At 51.8% G+C, this 27,645-nt stretch overlaps 1 protein-coding gene across 3 annotated transcripts; it reads left to right on the top strand.

The window, feature by feature from the left end:
• The first annotated feature begins 1,691 nt into the window (after positions 1–1,691).
• On the top strand, positions 1,692–26,526 carry ATP6V1B1 (ATPase H+ transporting V1 subunit B1). Of its 3 annotated transcripts, none has more exons than XM_053923758.2 (14): positions 1,694–1,905; positions 9,258–9,313; positions 17,911–18,045; positions 18,249–18,342; positions 18,917–18,994; positions 19,912–20,051; positions 21,007–21,108; positions 21,735–21,832; positions 22,828–22,951; positions 23,114–23,264; positions 23,491–23,573; positions 24,384–24,488; positions 24,687–24,816; positions 24,897–26,526. In XM_053923758.2, exons 1-14 carry the CDS (start codon positions 1,788–1,790, stop codon positions 25,058–25,060), a joined length of 1,578 nt encoding a protein of 525 aa, XP_053779733.1. In that variant the 5' UTR covers positions 1,694–1,787; the 3' UTR covers positions 25,061–26,526. The 3 variants fall into 3 exon arrangements, with proteins under 3 accessions (XP_053779735.1, XP_053779733.1, XP_053779734.1); XM_053923759.2 differs by having other exon boundaries at positions 1,696–1,905; positions 17,947–18,045; XM_053923760.1 differs by lacking the exon at positions 18,917–18,994 and having other exon boundaries at positions 1,692–1,905.
• Positions 26,527–27,645: the final 1,119 nt, after the last annotated feature.

Raw genomic sequence — 27,645 nt, 5'->3', positions numbered from 1 at the left:
CAGAACTGTCCATCATTGCCACGTCTCCCCGTGCTGGCCTTTCGGAGTCACACACAGACAGTTCTCTGAAAGGGCGCTCCGACGTGAGAGGGGTCCTTAGGCCAGAGGACGAGGGGTAAGATCTGGGCTCTGTGGGGACAAGAGTCTGCTCCAGGCTGTTTTGTCAAACACATACTTGGTTTCAAATCGGCTGCCCTGAGTCACCCAGCACTGGGTGCTGGGAGGGAAACCCTGAGTCTGGAATGAGACATATAGGTGACTGGGGCAGAGCTTGAGTTGGGAGCGTCCAGGCACCGCCCAGTGCCCACCCTGCCTTGCCCAGCAGAACTGTGTCGCTCTCCACTGGCCCAGGGGAAAACACAGCTCCTTTAGCCACCTGGCACAAAAAATTGATCCTCCATTTGTACTTTCCGCCCTGGGCTAAGAATGTCTGGGGAGGCTGGCTGCCTGGGACCCCGGAGGGGAAATGTAAGAAGAGACACAGGGCTCCATGATCACATGGAGAGAGCCCTGCCCTGGTCCCCAGGGAGCAGTCAATGTTATGAGACAGAAAGGCTCGCGGAACCTGAGTCTGACGGAGGAGACACGGGCCATGGGTGCGACTCTGGGGCCTCGGAGACCAGTGCTGGCCACAGAGGAGAGCTATCCAAAAGGGTGTGGGGGCTAAAAACATAATGGTACTACTCTTCCTCCCCTCTTCTAAGTCCTTCTAGGCCAGTAACCAAATTAACAAAGATTAACAGGAGAACGTAGAATTTAATACACACGCAAGGAGAATATACATAAGCATGAATATTCCAAAGACAGTGAGGCAAAATTTGGTGTATATGTCATTTTGGACAAAGGAGAAAGGGGGGACCAGGGTCTTAGACTTTAAAAGTAAAAATAGGGGATTTGCAGGTAATTGGGAAAGAGCAGAACACTCCCAGCAGGTGAATTTTTGTTAGGCAACCCAGAAACAATGGGACGGGAGGGGCGGGGCAATCTAATCCACAGGCTTGGAGTCTTCCTGTCTGAGGCTGAGGTGATCGTGCGAGGTTCCCTTCCTCAAGCAGGTGTTTCCATCTGATCTCTTAGGCAGGAAAGCGGAGAGGGTCAAAGTTTCTCTCTGAGTCTTTTGTTTCTGAATAACCAGCTTAAAATCAATATCCCAAAAGGCAGCTTTAGGGTGGCAGAACTTTGGTCCCCTTCATCCCCAAGGGCATGACAGAGGAAAGAGACCAGATGTGTGGCGAGTCCAGGGAGCTGAAGGATCGGGGAAGGCTTCCTGTGGGAGACAGCACTGAAGCTGACCCAAGAATGATCCTCCATAGGTCTTCACAATAAGATGATAATGGAATTGTGCGGGGGAATTAGGACCCGGGTAGGTCAGGGCCAAGGGTGCAGGGTGGGGCAGGTTGTGGGTGCGAAGGTCTGAGAGGGGAGACCAGGAAGAGATGTGGTGAGGGGCCTGGGACTGCGAGAACACCTGAAGTTCCAGGGGAGGAAATGAGTTCACATGCCTTTGGAGGTGGAGGGATAGCCAAGGACAGAGGCAAGAGAAACCAGCCAGACCCCACTGCCTCTCCCCTCCCCCGTCTTCCTGCTTCAGGTGGCCTAGGGCACCTCCCATATCTGGAATTGCTCCAGGAAACCGTTTCCCTGTTTACAGTTGACTAGGGGGAGGAGAGGAGGGGAGAGGGGAGGGGTGACTGCAGGGGCAGGCTGGTCAGCTCTCTCCAGTTCCAGCTGGGCCTGGAGCATTGGACCTGCCTCAGCAGACTCAGGCACTCTGCCCCCAGCTCACCATGGCCACGGAGGTAGAGAGTAGGCCTGGGGGGCTCCCTAGCAGTGATCGCAACCTGGGCGCAGCTCGCGAGCACGTGCAGGCCGTCACCCGCAACTACATCACCCACCCCCGTGTCAGTGAGTATGACCCCCAGTGGGTGAGGTTTGGGTGGGCTGTTGGGTCCACAGGCCCTACATTTTAGCCTCAGGGAAAGAGGAGGACCAGACAACTGGGGAGACCTACGGGGCTTTTGGTCCAGGAGAATGATGCCATTGACCGCCTGGGCAGGGGCCACCTCTGCTGGTAGAGAGATGGGGGTCCCCAGTCCAGTCCACCCCACAGGACAGGACAGGCGAGCAGCTGCAGGAACTTCCCTGTCATCACTCTGCTCCTGCGTGGAGACCCCAGGTGCAGAGACAGTTCCCAGCTCTCTGCCCCTGAGAGTATGTGTGTGTCTGAGTGCACGTGTATGGGGGGGGAGGCATGTGCGTGTGTACACCAGAACGCTCAGCACGAGGGAATGTGTGATCAAGGGTTCTTGGGGCATGTGTAGCAATGCAGTTCGTGTGCATTCCCGGGATGGGGAAATAGCCAGCACCGCGTGTTCATGTTGATCCGTGCACACGCGTGTGCGTTCTGGGGGAGGATGTCTGTGTGTATAAGTAACCAGGCGAAGCATGTGCCTGGGTGTGTGTGTTCCCATCTTCACTTGGGTGAGGATTTGTGTGGTGTGTGTGACAGCTTGAGTGTGTGTGTGATCAGAGTGAGGAAATGTGGGTATATGTGTCATTTTGGACAAATCAGGAAAAGGGGGAAAAAGGGAACAGTGTGCACGCTTGCACACTCAGGGTAAGTGTGTGTGTGTGTGTGTACTCAAGCATGCTCACAGGGTGATCATGGTGAGCATGTGGTCAGGTGATGTCACATGTCTGTATGTGTGCAGCTGGGGGGAGGGAGCGCCTGGCGTCCAGGGGTACAGGCGTGCGTGCTGGAGTGCCTGCGTAGGCTTCAGAGTGGGTGTCCCTGGGGTGCCCCTGCAGGGGTGGGCCAAGTCCAGAAGTCTGGGACAGAGAACCTGGTAAGGCCCCCAGGACCAAAGGGAGCCCTCTGCTCTTGCCATCTCTTCTAGTCCAAGGTCATTCTCCCTAGCCTGGCAAATTCTAGAATTCTCAGACAGCCCAGCTCACTGGAGTAAACCGGCCTGTCCAGCACTAGCTGAGGTGAGCCAGAGGCTGCTAACAGGATGTTTACGGGGAGAAGCTGGCCTAGCACAGCCACCCCTCCCTCCCTCTCCACTTACACAGTCCACTGGGGTGGTGGGGGCAGGAGGAAGGACCTGAGAAGGCAGCTGAGAGCTTAGTCTGCACTTGGGAGTGGAATCCCAAGAAGAGCTCACGGGGTGTGAGGCACCTCCTTAGGCCCAAGCTGGCCCTGAGGGGTGGAGTATATTCCAGCTATGGAGAAACTGAGAGGAGTGGCCCTGCCAGCCCTACCCTGTGGAGGTGCAGAGAGGACAGAGACCCAGATTCTCCCCTGGGGCAAAGAGAGGGTCGCCAAGGCCCAGAAATATGTAGTGACTGGCCCCCCCTCTTGGGTCCAGAGCCCAGACCTGGAGACCTGAGAGGAGTTGGCTGACTCTGGTCCAGGCCCGAGTGATGGCCCACCCGTGCAGTCCCTCCCCATCACCCCCCCTGCCTGTGGGACAGGACAGCTGCCAGAATCCTCAGTGGGGTGTGGGGTCTGGAGTCTGGACCTGCATGCTTTGCTTTCCTTCTCCCTGGAATGTGCCCACCCAGCAACCCTGCAGGTTGCACCCCCACTTCCCCAGCCAGTTCCTTATTTATAGTCAACCAGCCTCAGTCAAGTTTGACTGGGCTGGAACCCAGGGGTGGCAGCAAACCGCCCCCTCCATCAGGTTTGTGAGTACACTGCTCCATATGTCCCCCACCCAGACAAATGTGTTCACACACAACTGACCCAGAGGCGAGGTTAGTGCTGGGGAAGCCCCTTCAGTCTCCACAGCTGTGTTAAAGATGCTATTGCAGTGACAGAGGCCACCACCTACGCTTTTGCTACACACCAGTGTCCTCACAGGATACACCCAGGAAACAGCCCCAGCCCAGCCTTGACACCCACCCACGCCCAGGGCAGGCGGGGCTCCTGCAGCTCTCACCAGTTGCCCCCCTTTCCTCCTCCCGAGCCTGAGGCGAAAAACCCAGAGCTGCTCCCCCAGCAGGCTGGAGGCAGGAGTCCAGTGTCCCTCTCTGCCCTCCTCCGTAGTCTGGCCTTCTACCGGGGCTTCTAAGCACCTCCAGGCAGAAAAACTTTTTTAAAAAACTATCCTCACCTGAGGATATGTTTATTAATTTTAGAGAGAGAAGAGGGGAGAGAGAGAAACATCCATCCGTTGCTGGTTGCCTCCCATAGACTTCGATCTTCTGGTGTATGGGATGATGCTCCAACCCACTGAGCACCTGGCCCGGGCAGACAGGGGAGCTTTCTGTGTAGAGAAGGAGAGACTAGGAAGAGCGCAGCTGGCTCCCAGCCCTAGGGCTCACTGGGCCAATGGGGTGAGTCCAGGAGGCTTTTTGGAGGAGCAGGTGGCCTGAGGCACCGCAATGGCTGGGGAGGGAGTGGGCCAGAAAGGAGGGGTCAGGGTGGAATCTGAATGGAGAGTGAACCCCAGCAATATCCACTCCTGGAAATAAGGGACCCCTTTGCCACCCTCAGAGCTAGAGTCGTTCCCCGAGGAAAGGACATGGCATGGCTTTATTTGGTCTTATGGGGCAGAAGTTGCTAGGCTGGTAGGGTGAGGGGTGAGGGGCACAGCACGAGCTAAAGTTATGATGGACAGGCTGGCAGCCTGGCTGGAGGGATGGAGCCAGGTCAGATTGCCTGGGGGCTTAACTGCCACGGCACTGGCCTCCTCAGTTTCCTCAACTAAAAGGCCAGGGAGGTTTCAGTGAGAGATTCCACCCCACAAAGGTCTTGGGCTGATTCTAAGAACCATCAGATTCCAGCCCATGGCCCCCCTTCCCTAACTCCTCCAGTGGGATCAGGGAGGAGGTGAGGGACCTGCTGCCCCAGGCCTGCCCCCACCCTGGCCTCACGCATGGGCGCCTGCCTCAGCCCTCTCCCAGGATGCTGCAGGTGTGTGGCTGGGCCGTCCTAATTAGTGGGCTGCCAGAGTCCCCTGCAGAGCTTTTGACAAGGAAGGCTGCTGGGGAGACAGGGTCAGGGAGGGGCTGGACCAGCCTGCAGACCAAAGTGCAAGCCAAAGTGTCAGCTAGGACAATGGAGAGGGGGTGGGTGGGCGAGGCAGCTGGAGGGAGAGTCTGCAAAGTCTCAGGAAGGCCTATTGAGGAAGTGCCCCTCCAAGGTCTTCTGGTTCAGCACTCTGCCTGTGTGCTGTCCTCAGCCTTCACCTCTCTAGGACTGAGGGTGCGTCCCAGGGCTGGGGCAGTGGCTGTTTCCGAGGGTACCACAGCACAGGATACCGTCCCGATTTGTGGTGTGCCCCAGGGGAAATCAGCCGACTTTCTGGGCCTCACTTTGCCGCTCCATGCTGTGGACCGAAGGGCACAGTCGGAGGCGGGCACAAACCAAAGGCCTGGCTTCCAGTCAAGGACACTGGCATTGCTCAGCCGCCACCCTGGCTGCGTCCAAACCAATGACCTCTAAGAGACACAGACTAGTCTGATGTCGGGACACCCTAGTCCGAGGGAGAGACTGTCTTCTCAAGGAACAGACAAGCTGGAGAACAGGATACCCCCTAGGGTGCCAGCCTGGAGCACTGTGGAACTCCAAAGGCAAGAGGACCCAGTTGTCTGCAGTCAAACGCAAAGCCTTAAAGGATGTGAATAGCCAGACACGGAACAGAAACAGCCACATAACTGATTATCTGCAGTGACGGGCCAGGCTACAGAGCCATGTATTCATGCAGCAACTATTTGTGAGGCCCACCAGGAGCCAGGACCCCCCGCCTGTTGGAAGCCTGGGAAGGCAGCTTACAGACCAGGCTGTTGCAGGGAATAGGTGGGGGTCTTAGAAGCTGCATGCTGGTCAGTCATGTGGCCCCGGCTGGGGGAGGCATAGAACTGAGAAACTGGCAGCCCCAGGGCCTGGCTCTGCTGCGGGCAGGCACTTGCCCCAGCCCCTAGGCTCCCCCAAAACCAGTCCCTTCTCTTGGGGACTGGGGGAGGGTGGTAGATCCAATCCCCTCTTTGTGCCCATTACCATCAACACTTGTCCTTCCTTGGACACTCCACTCCCAAGATAGAGTTGTTGGATGTCAGGGTTAATGAGGATTTCACATGACAGAAGCTGTAAAGTGAGGGGAGGCGGCTGTGAACACAAGGAGGAAGCTGAAAGGCTTGTCCCCCTGGCAGAACTGGAAATGGTTCCCTGGGGCTTTGTGGACCTCAGACCTTTCCCCCGCTCAGCCCTCCTCCCTATAAGGCCCACCCGCCCTGGGTCTTCCCTCTGCCATCTCAGTCCTTTTGCGTTGTCTGATATTTTCTCTACGGGGCCAGCCAGCAAGATGCCAGCTCTTCTGGGGCATTTTGAAATGCGACACTCTCCCCACCCTTGTGCTTTTTCTGGCGTTCCCACAATCCCTTTCCTCCTCCCTGCTTCTCTGTCCTTCCTCTGCTGGGCTCACCTGCTCCACTCTGCTTCCCACAGCTCAGCAATCCAGAGAATTTTATCAAAATGCCAAGTGGGCCAGAGGGGCACTGTGTGGCTGCCTGGCACATTTCCTTCTTGGTGGTGGGGAGGGCGATGCCGCAGCCTCTGCCCTGCCCCCTCATCGGGGTCTTCCTATGCCCCCCCTTAGCTCTGTGCATCCTTTCTCTCATCCCCTCCACCTCTGTCTTCACAGGAGTGGCAGGGGCCAGGGGAGCAAGCCCTTTGACTGTGGGACAGGACCCTCATCTGGTGTGGGGCTGGGGAAGTGCTGGCGGGGGGCATACGTGGGTTTTGATGTGGGAAATATGGGGATAAGCTGGTGGGTTCAGGTAACACCTTCCATAATTCATCCAATGAATATTTACTGAGTGTCTACCATATGCCCACACTTTTTTAAGAGGTGGGGACTCAGCAGTGACCCCTGGAGACACCCCTGCTCTCATGTCTCATGGGACTATGTCCTCCTACGCCCCATAAGTGAGCCTGTGCAAGCCAGCCACATTGCCCTTCTCTGTTCCCCAAAGGCACCAAGTTCTTTCTCACCACTGGGCTTCCCCACCTCTGCCAGACGTGCCCTTTGCCCAGGGGGTGGGGGGCTGCTGCTGATTCCCCCTGACCTAGAAGCCTCAGCTCAAATGGCCCTTCCTGAAAAGTGCTTGCTTCCTCTTGAGTGCCCAGGCTTCCCACCCACCTTGTCCCCTCCCTTCATAGCACCTACTGCAGTTTGCAGTTGAATTGTTTTATCTTTAACCCCTCTTTGTAATTGTAGCCTCCCTGTTTTATTTGCCACCTGTGTTTGCCTAGCCCAGTACCCACAGGACATCTGATAGACATGCCTAAAGAAAGGAAGGGAAGAGGGAAGGAAAAGCAGATCATCCAGGGGAAGGAGAGTGAGAAGTCCAGAGCCAGGTCCCTGCCTGGAGGCCCTCCAACATCCAAAGGTCCTCCAAATACATTGAGGAGCAGCCAGAGAGGTGGGGTGAGGGGCATGGAGGGGCAGGGCCTCCCAGGAGCTGTAGGGGACAATGCCTCCAGGATCTGGTCCCTTTGGATTTAGCAACTCACAAGCCACATGTGGCTAGAGAGCAGGCAGCTTGGAGAGGGCGAGGGTTGGGTGAAGGTGGAAAGGAAGAGAGCCCGGCGTCCCTCCTGTGAAAGCTGGGCTGTGAAGGCAGCAGCTGGAGAGGGACTGGGGATGAAGGGGTGGTTTCAAGATGGGAGACACCAGAACCAACTGGATGGAGAAACCAGAAAGAGAAGGAGGTGCTGGCCCTTCACTCCAAAGAGCAGTCACCTCTAGCGTGTGACCTCGGATGGAAGTTGGGAGACGTCCTGGCTGGGGAAAGAGGAGAGAGGGGCTCAGTGGATTACTAGTTTGAGGGCAGGAATGTGAGGGAGTCCCCTGCTCTGGGCCCAAGCCCAGGAAGAGTTTATCTCCTGGTGCCCTCTTCCTGTTCTTAAGCTCTCCTCATGGGCTTTAAGCTTGGAAAAGCCCTGCAATTATCTGTGCAAAAATACCCTTGTCCAGTGCATCTTCCTAGCTCGAGGCCCAATCAAAGGAACGTATATCTGACAAAAATAAGGAGTCTGACCACTGGGGAGAGCGCAAGCGGGGGTGTTGTTTCCCTTGGCTTGGTGTGGCTTGGCACCACCTGGCCTATAAGCAGAGGGCAAGTGGCTGGGAGCCAGTGTGGTCTGATGAGAGAGACAAAGAGAGGGCCCCAGCCTCTCCCCTGCCACAAGCATCCGTGTGACCCTGGGCCAGGCGTTTCATCCTTGTGGGCCCTCTGTTCCTCGCCTGTGAAAAGGATGCTTGGACCACTCTCCCCTGGGATGCCCTCCCAGCCTGTGAGTGACTCAGCGACTTCACAGACACCCTGCCCACCCTGCCCTGCCCACTTACTTCCATCCCTCAGTTGTCTCACGGGCACTTTACAAGGACCCCAGGGAAGAGCTATGGTATCCCAGGGGTGTGTGTGTGGGGGGATCCAGAGCCCCTCAGCCACCCCTAGAGGAACCAAAGTAGGGTCCCTGCCTGCCAGTGCACAGCTTCTTCTATGGGGGTGGGGGCGATGCTGGAGTCCTGAGTATTTCCTGATGTGTGACCCAATCGCTCCCTGTAAGCAGAGCTCATGTCCCCATTTGCAGATCTCTGCAGCCACTAGGACTGAGACCTTCTGCGGCTCCCCCTTCTTTGTCACCTTCTCCCCTCCCCCACTGGCACCCAGTGGGCCTGGGGAGCCAAGGAGCCTTTCTGGCAGGGACTCGTGGCAGAGCAGGGGTGCTGGCTGGCCTTTCTCACTGACGCCGGCACCCCCTACACACACACATTCAATCAGTGGGGGTGATGGAGAGAAGTGTGGTCCTGGTGAGGGTCAGGGGAGGGCATTCTCTGCCACAGTGGAGGGGGGGCCAGAAGCCTTTGGAAAACACTGTGGGTCAGAGAGGAGGGAGTGGGTGAGGGGGCTGGGGCCAGCAGGGAAGCAGCCTCAGGGATGAGAAAGGCCTCTGCATGGCTGAGGAGGGGAGACTCTGAGGGGCCTTTGCCCTTGCCCTGGCCCTCCCCCAGCCTCCTGCAGGTGTCCAAGGCAGCGGGGGCCCTGCGGGCAGGGGCACGACCCTTACAGCAATGGTGGCTGGCTCTGTCACAGCCAATGATTCTGATGGCCCAGGCTGGGGAGGGGATGGGGCTGGTGTTAGAGGGAGGGGAGAGAGGGCCAGCAGAGGATGCCTCTGCCTGTATGTGTGTGTGTGTGTGTGTGTGTCTAGGTGTGAGACCCTCACCCTCCCACCCCTCCCCCAGCCTACAGGACCGTGTGCAGTGTCAATGGGCCCCTGGTGGTGCTGGACCAGGTCAAGGTAAGACTCCCACCTCTTCCCAGGCTCCAAGGCCAAATCCCAGGACTCCCTGACCCCATAGGTGCAGGACTTGCAGAATTTCTTCTAAATTGCCTTGTCCCTAGATGGCCCCCAAGGGCCTGTCCTGTCCTGTTCTTTCCAATCCCCTGCCACCTGCCCCCACATCATCCTCTGCAGCTGTCTCCCAGACACTTGAGGTTCTCCCTTCCTGCCTTTTTAGTGCGGGGCCCACTCCTGGCCTTCGGGGAGCATTATCACCCATGAGCTGGGGGATCCAGGCTATTGCGCCTCTTTCCTTGTCAGCAGAACGGCTGTGTCTAGCTTCCTCAGGGGGCCGGACTCTCCCGCCTGCCACTCTCAGGGCTCTTCTTTCAAAGTGAAGGGGAGGCGGCGGCAGATCACTGCCAGCTAACTTTTCTGCAGAGCTTGAGGCTTTTAAAGGCCTTGGAATATCTCGGCCTGGGAACCAGCAGCAGGGGTGGGAAGTGAAGAGGGCCTTGCAAAAGGAAATGGAAATGGGATGCGGGCTACTTTGTGTCCCCTGGGGCACTGCAGGACCATGATGGACACTGGCAGTATCTTGAGTCCTGCGGTGGGGGATTCTTGAGGCATAAAGAGCCCTTCAATGATATGAGCCCTGTACCTAGCAGATGCACCCCGCCACCCTTCCCCCCTCCCCCTCACCTGCCTCCTACCCCATCTCCCAGGTGGGCAAACTGGAGACGTGAGGGCCACCCTTGACTCCTCCTCCCCATTCCATCGAGGCACGTGTTCTGTCAGCACTCCACCACCCACCAATATCTTATTATGGCTGGGGCCTCTGGGACCCCAGCCTGGCAACCTCCCATCCTCCACCCTGCAGCCATGCAGCCCTGACCTCAGCCTGGTAACCTCCCATCCTCCACCCTGCAACCATGCAGCCCTGACCTCAGCCTGGTAACCTCCCATCCTCCACCCTGCAGCCATGCAGCCCTGACCCCTCCACTCCTGCTTCAGACTCACTCAGGGCTTCCTGGTGCCTTCCTCCCACATACCTTTCCACTCTCACGTCTCATCACTCTCCCTCCTCCACTTGGAAACCCACGTTGTCTCTGTAGCTGCCATGCAATGTCTCAGGCCTTTGCACATACTTTCCCCTCTGCCTCCTTGACTACCTTCCCTCACGCCCTCCATCTGACTCACCCCCCCCCCCCGCCCGAGCCAGCAGAGAGCTTACCTTCTCCTGGGAGCCTCTCCCATCCTCCTTGGCAGGGAGCCTGTCCCTCCTCTCAGCTTTGTGTATTGTCTTGTGGTCGGGATCCCATCCATCAAGGCAGCTGGTCACCACCTGGGGTCTCCTTCCCACCCCCTCCCCCACAGTGCACCCTCCTATTGGGCATGGATGGCATTGTACTAATCCTGGGCTCCTGGAGCCCCATACCGCACTTTCACTGAACACCCAGCCTGTCGCAGGTGCTTGGTTTGTTCAAAGGCAGAGTGAGTAAGTGAATGAGATGGATGAATAAATACATGTTAGCATGACTAACTGTGGACCTGTCAAAGCCCGAGCCAACTACATTAAAGAAATCAGACCCACTCATTTCTGGAAAGCAGATTCCACATTCAATGGACATTACTGTTCGACCGACTAATGTTGAGGATGCCCTAGGAGGAGGGGTGGCGGAGTAGTTGTGTGTGCACTGGGGTCAGACAGTGACTCAGGCTTGACTTTTAATCCCAGCTCCATCTCACCATTTCTGCTAGCTACCGGTCGGGTCTAGATCGGCAGCATCAGCACCACCTGGGAACTTGTTAGAAATACAGATGCTTGGGCTCCATCCCAGACTGACAGAATCAGAAACTTTGGGTGTGAGGTCCAAAAGTCTTTTTAAAAGCACTCCAGGAGATCTGGTGCTCTCCAGAGTGTGAGAGCCATTTGTCTAGGATGGGAAACCCCGTTTCCTCATCTCTCAAACGATCATAGTGCTGCTGTGAGGGTCAGATCAAAAAAATGCATAATTATCATTCTTCCTGGGCTAGCGATAGCGCTACCTGGAATGCAGAAGTGCTAACAGGCCTGATTAAACCGCTGGTGCCATCTCCTGCCCCCTCGCCCACCTCCATCACACTCCCTACTGTGCCTGTCAGTCTGTAGTGCCACACGGAGAGGTAGTAACTATGCGGACACCCATTTTCTCAACTGTAAAATGGGGCTGGACTAGGAAACTGAAAATAGATCCCCAGACCTATGGTTCTATGATGATCACATGCATCTGGTACTCTTGCAGAACAGGATAACGGGGAGATGGAGACACCCAGAGAACCCTGGGCTTGCAAGGGGATGGAAAGGAATCGGTAGTTTTAGTCTCATAAGTTCAGAAGGAACCTTTGTGTTCCCCCTCCACTGTCTCACAGCCCTTTCCCTGTTCTAGGGTTTGCTTGGGCTAAGTGCCACGATTCCTCCTCTACAGCGCCACCTTCTGTCCTCATTGAATCACACAGGCAATTAACTTGCTTCCATCTTCAAATGGAAGAATACTGGGGGAAGAATTTTGTGTAGATCAGAGGTTCTTAGCCCAGGAAACGAAGGCCTTGAAATTGTATGCAAACATTTGGATGTATGCATTCATGTGCCTGTGCATTTTTCTGGGGGTAGTTTCCATAGTTTCATCTGATTTTCCAAGGTACAATTTTCTCCCAGTCTTCCTAAGAACTTCCGCGTCCTCCAAATGTGTTCAGCAGCTCCCCTGTGCTTCATTAAGGGCTGGTGGAAAACTCAGTTGAGTCTCCAGCAGAAGAGACTGGTTGCGCTGTACCATCCCCACTCCCTGCAATGCTCTTAGTAACCGACAATGAGGGTACAGAGAATCAGGCTTGCTCAGTCTGTGGCTGGGAGAGGGGCTTCCTTGGGTAAAAGCTCGTTGCACACTGGAATTCCCGCCCAAACTCACTGCTCTAAGTGGCTATGACCACCCCTCCCTACGAACAAATTCCCAACACAGAAACACAAGAGGTCTGGCACTCTCTTCCTAAAGGATTCCAGACTACACCTTCCGTGCCCGGGTGCGATGGTTCGGACAGTTCTTCCTACTGTCTGACTGTACTCTCTGCTATCTAAAGTTCATTTTCTCTGATTTCATTTTTCAGGGACACACAGTGCGCCGCTTCCTGTCCACTCCTTTCCTCTCATCCTCCCTCAGCCACATAAACCCACATTAAAAGGAAGTCTTTTTATCACTCTGCTGCCTGATTTCTATCTATTGGGCCCATTGGCTGACTTCTCGGGGGCCCACTCTGGCCTGTGCTCTGTGCAACAACTTTCCTCCTGAGGTTAGCAGCCCACCGTCAGCTCCGCAGACAATGAGGTCAGTGGCGGCTTCAGAAAGGGAGGCCCAGGCAGAGCAGTAGAGGGAATAGAGCTGGGACTCTTAACTGAACTTTCTCAGGCCACGCAGCCCTTGCTCTCGGGCTCCCTCTTGCGGTTCAGAAGCCGAAGACGTCTGGGCGTTAGCAGCTCGGCCCACCTCGGAGGATTCTTCTTGTGCCGAGCCCCTCCCCCAGGACTCCCACTCCACAAGGTCTGAGGGGTGGCTTGAAGGAGAATCAGGTGACCTTGCAGCCATCCTCTTCACAGGACGAGGAGGCACCCAAGCCAGAGCTTCCTGCAGTAAGGATCAGAGCTGCAAACCCTCCTGTCTTAGGTTCGACCCCAGCAGGGGTGCCCTGCGGGAGGGGACCCCACGCTGGTCATACCCAGTTGGGAAATTCTGCCATTTGCCCCTCCTTCCTCACTGTTAAATTCACTAGTTTGTGGAGAGCTGGGGATATAATGACGGTAATGACGGTGAATCACCACGTGACCATGTTCCAAATTTTTATTACATTTTAATATTTTAAGAATGCTCCTTTGAACTAGTGAAACAAAGAAAAGACACATAAAGTTAAGTATCTGCCCCTAACCTATTGAAATAACCAATGTGCAGACTCTGTTATATAGGGGCAAGTATATGCATATCAGAGGTTTACACTGGTGTTAGTCTCTTAAAACATGTCAGATAGACACACATTTTACTCATTCTCCTTGATAGCAGCGTAGTAGGCAATAGTATGATGTCCTGTGTCTTATGGAATAATACTTTCACTATTAATAGACATTCAGCATGCTTCCGGGTTTTGCTGCTACAAATAGTACTAACAGTATATATATCCCTTTAGCATGGATGCCTTTATTGCTCTAGGATAGATGCCCTGACATAAACTGCTGGTTCCCAGTGTACATTTATTTTTAAATAGACCTGGACAGTGGGGCTTCTGCCAGCAAGGGCGGGGCAACTCACACATTCCTGCCACACCTGCAAGAGAGGATTCACTTCTCAACACCCTTGCCAGCCCTGAATGTTTTCTCCTTTAATTTTATCTGTCAGATAGGTGAACATTAGTGCTCTTGCTCTTCCCTGATGACTAGGCAAGCTGACCCCACTACCTGTTCAGATTTCCCTCCCTCCTCTGTGAGTTGTACAGCTTGCGTTGTCGGAGCTCTTTGTTTATTGTGTGTGGTGTCTGTACCACACAGAAATTTCAAATGCTTATATAATGAGATCTTTCTATTTTTTCATTCATGGCTTCTGGATTTCTTGTCTAAGACATCTCTCTTATCCTGCTTTTAACTGTATTACTCAGAAAGAAAATAAGGAAGAAAAGTTCCTCTTCTAGGATTTTTGTTTGTCTGTTTTAGCTTTATATTTAAATCTTTTCGATGCCTGGAGTGCATTTGTGTTTCTGATATACCCAGTTACGTTAGCACCATTTGCTCAATGATCTCTTTCCTCCCGGGAACTGAAGGGCCCTGCCTGTGCGGCACCCCTCCCCCAGAACCCGGCTCCCGCTCTGGGCTGTCTACTGCCCCACTCGTCCACGTCTGCCCCACCAACACTCACCACTTGCCTTCAGTAGCTTCAGAGCATTTTCGTATCTGATAAGGCAAGTCCTCCATCCCTGATCTTTTCTGTAACTGCTTTTGGATTTTCTCAGACATTTATGTGAATGTTGTGATCATTCCAGGAGAAACAATAATCCATCGTGAATACATTTAATGTATATACTCTTGAAAGGATTTATATTTTTATGATAGTAAGTCATTCTGTCTTGAAAACCAGTGTTGCTCTCCGTTTGTCCACGGCTTGTTTTCTGTCCTTGTATAAGATTTTATTATTTTCTTCTACCTTTCTCGTTAGATTTGCTTCTAGTATTTTATGGGTTTTGACCCTATCATAGATGGAATGTTTTTCTTCATTTCCTTTTCTGTTTATAGCTAGAATAGTAAGAAAAAGAGTTTAATTTTTATATATTTATTTTGTATACAGCCAAATTCTCTTATTAATCTCAGAGTTTGTTGTTTTTGTTTTTGTTTTAACTGGATCCTCTTGGATTTTTCTAGATATATATTACGTGAAAGTAAAGGGAATTATGTCTTTTTCTATTGGTGTTGCATTTAGTCATTATGTCTGTTTAGCCTCCTATAATCTGGAACATTTCCAAAAAGACTTTTTTTAAACATTTTTGAAGAATACAGTCTCCTCTCCTCACCACTTAAAATATATATATATAAAACCTTCTCCATTTATGTTTTTGGTATACTCTTTTCTTCCTCTTTTTCTCTTTGTCTTACCGTATAAACTAAAATTTCCAAAACAAAATTAAGTAACAATAGCAATACAGGCGTCTCTGTTTTACTGATTTTATTGGAAGTGAAAACGGGGTTAGAATTTCACCGTTTACCAGGAAGTTGATGTTGGTTTTAGAAAACAGTCTGGCGTTCAAGGACTTGCCTTCTGCTCCTGTTTTACATGAAATTGTATTAGAAACAGCTGCCGACCTTTATCAAACAACTTTCAAGTTTATTTACATAATCCCATGGAGTTTTCCTTTTCATTTATGTTGACGAACTCCCTATTATTGTGAAGTATGTTGTCAATTGTGGACAAGTTCCCAGATGCTGATTGACCTAGGTTTGCATTGTTGGAATAAACCCTACCTGGTCATACTTGTTATTTATTTAATACACTGATTGATTTACTGAGTAACAATTGATCATTTCTGCATCTGTGTAAGAAATGGGTCTATAGTTTTTTTTTGTGAGCTATGCTGTATTGGTTTAGGATTTGGGGAGTTTTTCATTTTATAGTTTTGTTTCCTTCTAATCTTTATTTTCGGTTTATCTTATTACTTTTCTAGTTCCTCCAGTGCATGCTGAGCAGAATGATGAAAGTAGGCGTTGTTGTCTTGCTCCTGATTTTCAAGGGAATGTTTTATACATTATACCATTCAGTGTAATATTTTCAGTAGGTTTTTGGGATACTTGGAGGGGTTAAAGAATTTCCCTTTTATTCTCTGCTATCACAGAGTAGTTTTGTTCTTGTCTTTTTTAAAAATTAAATTTATCGGGGTGACATTTTAATGATATTATATAAATCTCTAGCATACAGTTCTTTCAAATCCCATCAGTATATTGCAACGTGTGTTCCCCACCTGGAGCCCAATTCCCTTCCATCACCATACATTTGACCCCTTAACTCTCTTCAGTGCCCCCCAACACCTGGTCGTGTCTTTTGGTTTCAATCATGGATAGTTTCTTAAAAACTTTTTCTAAAACTTTTTTAGATGATCACAGATATTTTTAAACTCTTTTATTAAATAACAAAATTGCATGGGTAGACTTTCTGATGTTAGACTAAACTTGAATTCCTGGAATAATCCCAACTTGGTTTTTATTATTTTTATTTATGCGTGTTTATGTTCATTTTTTGTGTTTTACATTTTTGTCTTTTATTATTTGGTTTGTTTATAACTTGCTGAACTTGGTTTGCTAAATTTTGTTTCGGATTTTTGTATCTATATTCATGAGTGAGAGTACCTATAATTTACTCACAATTCTTATTTTAGCATTAATGTCATGGATGCCGCATACAATGAATGAAAGACCATACCTTTTTTCCAGTCTTTTAAAAAGCTTGAATAAGCTTCAAACTATTTGTTCCTAATTGTTAGAACTCACTGGCAAAATGAGCTGGGACTAGTATTTTCTTTATGGAAAGATTTTTAAATACTTATTTAATATCTTAAGGGTTATAGGAATATTCTGACTTTCCATTTTGTTTTTAAATGGTTTTGGTTTGAGTTGAATTTCGCTAGCACTTGATTCATTTCATCCAAGTTCTGAACTATTTTGCATGAAGTGGTTTATAATTCCTTTTATCTTGTTAGTATTATTAGTATAGCTACTTTTGACTTTTTTATTCCAACAATTATTTATCATGCCTTTTCTCTTTTTTTAAAACTCAGCATTGCTAGAGATCTATTTCATAACGCTTTTCAAAAACCAATTGGCTTTGTTGATCTTCCCTTTTATATGTTGGTTTTCTGTGTTAATAATTTCTGCCCTCTTATTACCTCTCCTACTTTCTTGGAGTTCTAATGCTGTTCTTTTTTCTTTTAAGGTTCAACTTTTTTCTTTTTTAATATAAGCATAAAGCTTTACATGCATCACATGTATGTTGATATGTAGTTTTCCACTATTGTTTAGTACTAAATGTTTTCTAATTCTGATGGTAAGTTCTATATTTACAATGCTTTTAAAATTTCAAATATATAAAGGCTTTCTGTCTTTTTGTTATTGATTTCTATCTTACTTTTACTATGATCAGAAAACCTGGTGCAGCTTGATGTGTTCTGTGGGTTAGGATGAGTTTTTAGTCTTTTCTATTTCATCTGTCATTTCAGTTTTGATTGTCCATTTGTCTAATGTCCAAGGAGTATTTAGAACAGTACTTTGATTTTCCAGAATATCAGAAACTTTGTGGAGAGGGGTGTTGTCTTTATTACCATTTATTTTTATTGGACTAAGACTATGACTTACTCCCTGAAGTAGATGAGCAATCTGGGCAGCAAGGTGAGGGGACCTGGGCGATGCTCTGCATTCTCGCCGGCATTTCCCTTGGGAAGAAAGTGCATAGACAGGGCTGAGCTCCCTGGGTGCTGATGAGAGCTAAGGATCAGTGTCAGTGTAGAGGGTCAGCTTCCCTGACCCGGCTTGTAGCCTCTCTGGACATGGGTAAAGATTGGGAACCTGCTTCCTGGAGTGTGCCTAGTGTGTTGTTCACCATGAGTCCCCAAGGGCAGGAACGACGGCGCCATCCAAGAGACCGAAATAGCCATATAGCTACTGAATTTTATCGAGCTGTTACAATGTGATGGGTACCAGTTAACAACATCACATATATTATCTCTTTTTCTCCCCAAAGCAACCCTGTGAAGTAGGTATTATTAATATTATTATCCCCATTTTAAAGATGAGAAAATGAAGACTCAGAGACGTTATGTAACTTCCGAGCGTCACGCAGCTTCTAAACCTCAGATCCCAATTCCAACTCTGGTCTTCCAACTCTAAAGTTGGTGCTCCTACCCATTCAGGATACTGCCTCCTGAAAAGAATTCAAACTTGCCCATTCCTAGCCCCTCAAGTTTGTTTCCAAGAGGGTCTGAGCAAAAGCGGGGAGAGAAGCTTGGGCCTGGATCAAGGAGGGGCGGGGAGGGGACATTAACTTCACCACTGATCTCAGTGTTCTCTGGGCTGCTCTCCCCCCCACCCCCACCAGTTCGCCCAGTATGCTGAGATCGTCAACTTCACCCTCTCCGATGGGACTCAGAGGAGTGGGCAAGTACTTGAGGTGTCTGGGACCAAGGCAATTGTTCAGGTAAGTGGCATCAATGAGATGCTGGCTGGTTGAATAAATGAATAAACCCACCAAGTTCCCACATTATCCTATAACCACCCAAGACAGGAAATGCCCTCTTTCCCTGAGACCACCTTGCCCAGAGTTGGGCATAAAAGGGAGAATGAAGGCCCCATTCTCTCCAGCAAGCCCCTTGTTAGACTTACTAACTTCTTGTCCCATAGGTGTTTGAAGGGACCTCTGGGATTGATGCTCAGAAGACCACCTGCGAATTCACAGGGGACATCCTTCGGTCTCCAGTGTCAGAGGACATGCTAGGTGAGGGGTGGGGGTGGGGACAAGGGAGGGTGGGCTCCTCCGTCCTGCCAAGCATTTAGCACACTGCATTGTCACTGCCTGTTTACATGTCTGCTTCACCTATGAACTTTTTGAGGTCAGGGGTGGTGTATTCTATCTTTGACCCTCACCCTAGCTCAGGGCCTGACACACAGCAGGTGTTCAAGAACTGAGGAAGGCAGCTGCAATAAACTGGGAGCACAGCAGGTAGCCATCTGTCTGGGGTCTGCCTGAAATGGACAGCACATCCCCACATTTTCTCCCACGATCTGCTCTACTGGCCCTCTCCGCTTTCCAGCCCCGAATCCCCCCGTTAGTGCAGTTGGTCTGGGTCACAGCCCTGCCTATATAGGTTGCCAGGAAAGAAAGGAAGACTCCCAAAGAGACAGTCGCTGTAACCAGCTCTCTGGGGGTAACTGAGGGTTGAGGGGGAAGGGGACACAGGGCCTTTGGGATCTGGGGGGCAGGGGGAGCCGGTGGTGATGTGGGGGTGAGCAGCAGTGAGGGACCTGGGGCTGGCCCTGAGCTTTCTCCAGCACCCCCTGCCAACCCCCAGGTCGGGTTTTCAATGGTTCTGGCAAACCCATTGACAAGGGACCAATGGTCATGGCAGAGGACTTCCTGGATATCAACGGTGAGTGATCAGAGCCCTGGATGGTTCCCGGGATCCAGCCCTCAACCACCTTCCCCACCCCATCATCACCTCTGCCACCAGCACAGGCCCCGGTGGTAGGCCAGTGCTCCCCCCAAGGGCTGACCAGACTAACGGCCGACCACATAGAACATGACAACAGCAAAGGCCTCTCTGTCCCCAGAAAGCCACAGAGCCTGAAGTACCACCATCAGCACTCTATGCCCAGTTCCAGTACAATGTCATCATCGTTGTGCAGAGTTCCACACATGCCCCAAGACTATCACTCTCCTGCCTTCCAGTTCCCTGTCCCCGCCCCTGAGAGCTGGCTCGGGTGGCTTGCACAAGCAGACACTGCCCCTCCCAGGCTCCCACCCACACTGAGGGAGGGAAGCTGTCTGGAGTGCCCCAACCCTCTCTCGTCAGTTTACTGAGAATTCGATGCAGGCCCACGAGGTCTTTGGCCGGCTCAAGGCCACACAACAAGTCAGAGGCAGAGCACAGAACACACACCCAGGAGGTCTACACAGGAGGTCTCTGAGCCACCCTCAGGTCATCCTAGCCTGGCACAGCACCTGTAAATCTAGAGGAGGGCCCCGGCTCTGATTGCGGGGGCCTCAGCCTGGGCTCCCACCCGCCTTCCAGTGCACCAAGTAGCACTGTCCGAGGAGGCACTGGAGATGTGGCTACTTAAATACAAATGCATTCAAATGAAATAAAATGTCATTTCAAAACCACATTTCACGTGCTCAATAGCCACGTGTGGCTAGGGTTGTCGTACTAGGCAGTGCGCTTAGAGCCCATTTCCAACAGGGCAGAGAATTCTGTTAACTGTCCTGCCCTGGAGTCCGAGGTGGGGGCGGAGGAGGGCAAGGAACGACTTGAACCCTTGAGTATAGGTTTATGATTTCTGTCTTCAGGCCAGCCCATCAACCCCTATGACCGCATCTACCCTGAGGAGATGATCCAGACGGGCATCTCTCCCATCGACGTCATGAACAGCATTGCCCGTGGGCAGAAGATTCCCATCTTCTCCGCGGCTGGGCTCCCCCATAATGAGGTGAGGCCTGTGGGAGCCCGCAGGCACAGCCAAGGGCAAGGGGCAGAGCAGAGACTGGGGCTGGCAGTTGGGCAAGGAGGGCTTCCTATGTGGAGTAGGCAGGGGTCGGCCGAGCTGGGGTCATCAGCATCGAGACTGGCAGTTGTCCTCTGGCAACTCAGGGACACAGGGCGGCACAGGACCTCCTCATTGTCCCCACGCAGGTCCTCGAGCCTCTGCCTGAGCAAGTGGGGCACTCACTGACTCACAAGAGAGTCCATGGGTAACCCCAGTGTTGACGGTCCTGCTCAGGGGGGCTGACAGCTCTACCAACCGGTCCTTGTCATGGGCTTTACTCCCTGCACCGAGTGAACCCTCTCATGCCAGCCCCACAGCCATCTGTGGCCTGCCTGTCTTGCCACCAAGTGCACAGAGCCCTGTTCCTCTCAGAGCCTCGCAGGTGACAAGGTTTCTAGATGCTCCTCCCCCCACAACCCCCCACCCAGCCACTCCCAGATGTGCCCCAGCTCACCCTCCAAGTGGTCTCAGTGATCAGAGGGCAGAAGCAGCCTCTCCTCCACCCTATACACACACGCACGTCCTGACCCACACTGCTGCCACCCCCGCCCATGGCAGGCCTGGGGCAGCTCTGAGCCCAGACAGACCCAGCAGGCTGGGCAGGGCTTCTGAAGGCCAAGAGGCCCCAAACCCGTGCCACAGAGGACCTTGCTCTTTGGAACTGTCATTCCGCCTGCTCCCCCTGACAGGCACCCTCAGCCTTTGGGTAGCTGCAGATCAGGGCAGCCTCTCCCACGAGAAGAGCTGTAAGACCTGGGGCCGCCCTTTCAACTTTGTGGGTCCCTCCCACTGAAGGCCCCAGCAGGAGGACAGACTGGAAGCGGCCCCACCCATCCTCCTCTATGGCAGTCTGTGCGGAGGGCTCTGACGTCCTTCCTCCGAACCCCGACCTCCCCAGATTGCCGCCCAGATCTGCCGCCAGGCTGGGCTAGTGAAGAAGTCCAAGGCCGTGCTGGATTATCACGATGACAACTTTGCCATCGTCTTTGCAGCCATGGGGGTAAGAGGGGCTGGCCAGGTTGGCAAGTTCTGGATACTGAGGGTGGGCAGCCTGGTCTCCCTTGGCCCCTGGCGTGGCCTCATCTGGTGAGGGAGGCACAATCCTTCCCCATGAGAAGCTGTCAGAGTCTCGCCCTGACTGGTGGGAGAGGCAAGAGCATGACTGAAGGGGTGTGGTGGGCTCAGTGACCAGGGCAGCGTGTCCCTCAAGGCACCCCAAAGGCCACGGCAGCTATAAGACGAACCCAGGGTGGCCAGAAGGCGGGGAAACTAGGGAACTGAGGAGACAAGACAGCTTTGGCAGGCAAATACAAAGGCCCAAGGGTAGGGCAGAAAGTTCATGGTAAGTAGCTGGCCAAGGAAGGCATGGGAGGGCACTGAGCAGAGCTCAGCCTGGAGAAGCCTGAATCTCTCTTTGAGGGTCTGATGAGACCCTGCCCAGGACTGGGCAACAAATCAGCCCTGCCTTCTCAAGCCCCAGGGTCACCCCAGGGCCTGTGGCATTTTCATCCCCAGTGATGGTTGGACAGTCAGTCCACAGGCTTTGCTGAGAAGAGATGGGAGGGGCCTGGACCCCTGTCCTCAGGCCTCAGGCCCCGCCTCCAGCCCTCCCTCTTATGTGTCCAGGTGAACATGGAGACAGCCAGGTTCTTCAAGTCTGACTTTGAGCAGAATGGTACCATGGGGAACGTCTGCCTCTTCCTGAACTTGGCTAACGACCCCACGTGAGTCCTCTCCTGGGGCCCATACTGCCCTCAGGCAGCATGTCTCGTGCCCTTCCCAGACCCAGGGTGCTGGGGCTCAGGGATTTTCCGGAGCTGCAGCCCTGGGCTAGGGCCCAGGGGTAGGAACAGCCCACACAGAGACGGAGGGAGCTGGAGCGCCAACCTTCCTGCCACCTGAGCTCACTCCGCTCTTCCCACAACCTGCGTTCAACCACTGTCCCAAGACAGGGCTCCTCAACCTTGAGTCACTTCCACAAAGTCACCACTAAAGAGATATTTCCCTAAACTGTTTGTTTAGAAAAACTGCTATTTGAAAAGTTAGAAAATGTGAACTTAAGTCTGGTGTTTCAGTGGATAGGAAAAAACAATTTTAATAAACTATCCTGCATATTGTGAGTATTCCAAAAGCTAAGTAACAGAATTCTGGAGGCTGTGACAACATCACCAAAGGAGAAGCGCACAGGTACAGAGCCTGGGGACTCAGGAACGCTCAGAGCGGAAGGGGGCAGCCAGACAGAATAGCACACACTAAGTGTGCGCGGTAACAGTGAGAGGACCAGGAGGAAAGAGTCCTGCGGATGACCCTGAGTGCGTGAAGGCGCTCCAGCTGTCCCAGGGTGCATGCCCAGGGGAAGAGGGAGCTAAAGCAGAAGGCCTGACCCGCCTCCCTCTGATATGCCAGAGTCCCCAGAACCACAGAAACGGGGCACTGGCACCCTCATCAGACACTCCAATCCTGCCTGTCCCTCTCTCACGCAACTTCCTGCCCTGCCCCAGCCTCTGTTCCTTTCCTCCTTGGAACCACAGGACGAGTGTGTGGGGCCGATTGAGTTACCCACTCCCAGGAAGCACAGCCCTGACCTGGGGGCTGTGGGCAGGGGCTTGTCTCGTCCACTCCCCTGCTGCTACGCTCAGTCCCAGCTTCCCAGTTCACGTTCCACTCAGTACTGGAGCCAACAGAGCACAGGTTCTCTAACCATCGACCGCGTCTCCAGGATCGAGAGGATCATTACCCCTCGCCTGGCGCTGACCGCTGCAGAGTTCCTCGCCTACCAGTGTGAGAAGCATGTGCTGGTCATACTGACCGACATGAGTTCCTACGCAGAGGCCTTGCGGGAGGTGAGGTGGCTGCTGAGGGGTGTCGGGTTCATCCCAGCCCCTGCACCCCAGAGCTCGCCCACCCAGGCCTGCCCCCACTCCATTTCTCATAGTCACTGAGCCCTCCATTCCCATCTCAGCCTCTCACCCCCACTCTTACCCCAATGCCCATGGACGTTGCAGGTCTCAGCTGCCAGAGAGGAGGTGCCCGGGCGCCGAGGGTTCCCTGGATACATGTACACAGACCTGGCCACCATCTACGAGCGGGCAGGCCGTGTGATGGGCCGCGGCGGATCCATTACTCAGATCCCCATCCTCACCATGCCCAATGATGGTGAGCCTCCTCACTGCCCACTGCGCTCTGCAGCCCCCTGCCCGCCCTTCCCACCCGCACACTGTGTAGATACGCAGTAGCTCTGTTCCTTCATCAGGGTAGACACTGTCCTTTCCTTGTCCCCATGCACTCCTATCACTCCCATGATGGCAAAAGAACCCAGGTGGCCCTGAATGGGTGTAAACCTGGGCCCCATCTACAATGAGGCCAGCGAATTTCCTTGTAGATATCACCCACCCGATCCCTGACCTGACGGGCTTCATCACAGAGGGACAGATCTATGTGGACAGACAGCTTCATAACAGACAGGTACTGTCCCCTCCCACCCACTTTCTGCTCTCTCCACCACTCCTGTGTTTCATCTATCTGTGAATCAAGAATGGCCAGGCAAGGCTCACCCCAAACAGGAGATAATGCCCCATGGAGACTCTGGTTCACAGACAGAAGACAGGTCTGGGTAGAATCCAGCCTATCTGGCTATGAGAACTTGAGAAAAAAGTCCATCTCTCTGATTCTAGGTTTCCCCTTCTCTAAAATGGGAATAAATAATACTTTATCACTCGGTTGCATTTTGGAGGGTAAAATGAGTTGGCATTACAGAAAGCATCTAGAAGATAGTAGATACTGAAGAAATACTATCTCTCTTCCCTTTCCAGTAACCTGCTCTGGTGAACTGAAAACAATGGGTAACTGACAAGTAGATGGTGAATAATGTGCCAGTGGGTTAGAAAATGTGTCTGTCTCATCTGAGGTTAAGGGCAACCCTATGACCTTTTCTTCTTTGCTTGGCAAATTCTTTCTTTGTAGCTACTAACTTGAGCTTCAACCTGGTCTTGTCCAGACAATCAAAAGTTTTGAAATAGTGAGCCTTTCATTGACTGATGTCATGTCATCTTCCCCCTACACACATAGACACCTACACACCCAAGCCCTAGAATGTTTGAGGAATAAATCAGGGAGGTAGTGACCCACTTTCTCTACAGGATGAATGAGGACTAGCCCCCTGGCACCCTGGGGGTGGGACTGGGAGCGGAGACAAGCAGGGCGGGGGTTGGGGGGATGGGGGGGAGGAAATGAAAGTTTGGACCATGCCTTCTGCCACACCTTCTGCCCCCCCAGATCTACCCCCCCATCAACGTGCTCCCTTCCCTGTCGAGACTGATGAAGTCTGCCATTGGTGAGGGCATGACAAGAAAGGACCATGGAGATGTCTCTAACCAGCTGGTAAGAAGGAACAGACCCAGGGGCTAGTGAGGATGCTGGTTTCAGATGCCAAAGGTCTGAGACCTATCTAGACCACGAGTTTTTCTTCTGGTAATCCCTCCCCCCAAAGTGGTCCCCTTATCACAGCCATATTGGGAGCCCTAGAGCTCAGGTGATGAGCCTGAGGTGACTGCCTAGCCATTCTGTCCCCTCCCCCAGTATGCCTGCTACGCCATCGGGAAGGACGTGCAGGCCATGAAGGCAGTGGTGGGTGAAGAGGCCCTCACTTCGGAGGACCTGCTCTACCTGGAATTCCTGCAGAAGTTCGAGAAGAATTTCATCAACCAGGGTGAGGCGCGTAGGGGGTGGTCAGTCAGTAACCGTCTTACCTACACACACACAAATCTGACACTTGTGCTCTGTCCCTAGGCCCATACGAGAACCGCTCAGTGTTCGAGTCGCTGGACCTGGGCTGGAAGCTGTTGCGCATCTTCCCCAAGGAGATGCTGAAGCGCATCCCTCAGAGTGTGATCGATGACTTCTACTCCCGCGAGGGGGCGCCCCAGGACACCACGACCGACACTGCATTTTAGACCCCTCCACAACTGGACCCAGAGCGCAGTTCTGGGAGCCCTGCCTTCCGCATGGCATCCTCTCACCCTTCCCCATCCTCCATGGTTCCATTCACTTGCCAACAGCTTCTGTGCCCACCCTCAGCACCCACCAGCCATGGGGAGCCACATGCATCCTAGTGGGTGTGAAATATGTCGCTGTGATTTTGATTTTCATTTCCCTTATGGCTAATGTTGAGCTTCTTTGCATGTGCTTATTGGCCATTTGTATATCTTCTTTGGAGAAAGGTCTATTCAGGTTCTTTGCCCGTTTTTAATTGAGAAGGGGTGAGAAGAGAAATTGTTCGGTAGCAACACTGCTTCAAGCAACACTGATTGTTGGACTACTGTATACTGTAAAAAGTTAAAAGGTAAACTGAGGAAATATTGACCACAAAATATATAAATTACTATGTTAATGAGTTTTACGAATCAATAAGAGACATATTAAGACCGTCCCCCTGGCTTTCTGGCTCAGGGAAAGAACAGATTGTCAAACCTGTATTCTATGTCTTGTTCTGATAGGAGCATTTGTATTTTTATTTAAGGCCCCTCCCACCCCAGGTAAGAAGAAATTGAAGTGAGGAGTTTATCTTATGTGAAAACAAGATTGGCAAAACATTGGTAATTGTTAGAGCTGGGGATGATGGGTACACAGGGTTGGTTAAACTATTCTCTCCACTTAAAAAAAAAAAACAACCCAGCCATATTAGTGTCTTAACAGCTGACAATAGAATTTCTGTTTAGGAGATATTTATCACTGTTAAGAAATACCTTGATACATTTCTTGGGTGGACAATGAGCTCAGGGGCCATGTGAAGGACAATCTGGGCCACGGAAACTTGTCTGACTCTAACCAGCTCTGTCTGAGAGATGCTGGGGAGGGACTCGGTGTATTCCAGACAGGAGGGGAGAGGAGTTGCTGGAGAGAGAGCCTGAGGGACATGGGGTGGGGCGAAAGGCTGAGGAGAAGCCCCCAATTAAAAATGGGTGAAGAGCACCCTAAAACAAACCCAGGATGCTGGATGTTGCTTTGAAAGCTGTCTTCTCTTCTGTAATACCATCCCTCCTGTCTCCTCTGCCCCATCTATAATGAGGTCATGGATGCTTCCTAAGAGGCAGACAAATTGAAGGATGGAACTTCAGCAAAGGGCTGAGTTCCATTTCCGGATCAATGTGATGTGGAACCAGCCAGAATTCTTGGGTCAAGAACTGACACCAAAGAAGGACCTGGGAATTAGAGTCCCATCCCCGTGACAATTCACAGCCATTGGGGGAAACCTTGTGGGTGTCCACATGTCATAGGGTTGTTTTTATTTCATAGCAGATTTACTGAGATATAATTTATGTACCCTGCGATTTACCTGTGTATAGTTGTACCATTCAACAGCTTTTTGTACAATATATACAGAGTTGTACAATATATTCAGAGCCATCACCACAATCAATTTTTGAACATTTTCATTGCCTCAAAAAGGAACCTTGCGTTGCTAGCCATCACCCCTGAAACCCTTCTTCTGCCCCTCCCCCAGCCCTAGGCTTTGCCTATCCTGAACATTTCATATACATGGGGGTCGTACAACAGGTGGTCTTTCGTGACTGGCTCCTTTCATCTACCACAATATTTTCAGGGCTCATCCGTGTTGTAGCATGTATCAGTCCTTCATTTCTTTTTATTGCCAAATAATGCTCCACGGCATGGGTGTGCCACATTTTGTTTATCCTTCTATCCGTTTTACGGACGTGGTGGTTTCCACTTCTGGCTATCATAAATAATGCTGCTGTGAACTCTCAAGTACACGTTTCTGTGTGGACATATGTTTTCACTTCTCTTGGGTAAATGCCTAGAAGTGAAAGGACTGGGTGGCAGACGGAGACTTCACGTGTAACACTCGGAGGGACTGGCAGACTGCAAAGCCACATCCACAGTGGCCGCACCACGTTACGTGCCCACTGCTAGTGTATGGAGGCTCCAGTTTCTCCACATCTTCCACATCGCCTACATCTGTGCTTTTATTATCGCCATCCTGGTGGGTGTGAAATATGTCGCTGGGATTTTGATTTTCATTTCCCTTGTGGCTAATGTGGAGCTTCTTTGCATGTTTATTGGCCATTTGTATATCTTCTTTGGAGAAAGGTCTATTCAGGTTCTTTGCCCGTTTTTAATTGAGAAGGGGTGAGAAGAGAAATTGTTCGGTAGCAACACTGCTTCAAGCAACACTGATTGTTGGACTACTGTATATTGTAAAAAGTTAAAAGGTAAACTGAGGAAATTGACCACAAAGTATATAAATTACTATGTTAATGAGTTTTACGAATCGATGAGACATATTAAGACCCTCAAATAACAATGTGAATAAACAAATAGTTCCCAGAGGAGAAAAGCACTGGTAATCAGATGCGAACGCCTTGCTGGTAATCAGAGTCGATTAGAGCGCCCCCGCCAGCACCGCACTGGCACACACGCACTCAGAGCCACAGCGCCCAGTGCTAGTGATGGAGTCGTTCCTTCCGACAAGAGCAAGTTACTCAGCTAGCCTCCTCTCAGCGCTCGTGTCCCTTCCCTC

This window comes from Desmodus rotundus, chromosome 5 (assembly GCF_022682495.2).
Source record: "Desmodus rotundus isolate HL8 chromosome 5, HLdesRot8A.1, whole genome shotgun sequence".
In the NCBI taxonomy this organism is placed as follows: Eukaryota; Metazoa; Chordata; class Mammalia; order Chiroptera; family Phyllostomidae; genus Desmodus; species Desmodus rotundus.
The sequence above is the reverse complement of the archived record's forward strand: the minus strand, read 5'-3'. Positions and strand labels throughout refer to the sequence as shown.

Coding starts and splice junctions, on each gene's coding strand:
- ATP6V1B1 (XM_053923758.2), top strand. CDS start 1,788: ATGGCCACGGAGGTAGAGAGTAGGCCTGGGGGGCTCCCTAGCAGTGAT. Junction 18,995..19,911: donor GGACTTCCTGGATATCAACG/GTGAGTGATCAG, acceptor TTCTGTCTTCAG/GCCAGCCCATCAACCCCTAT. Junction 21,833..22,827: donor AACTTGGCTAACGACCCCAC/GTGAGTCCTCTC, acceptor CCGCGTCTCCAG/GATCGAGAGGATCATTACCC.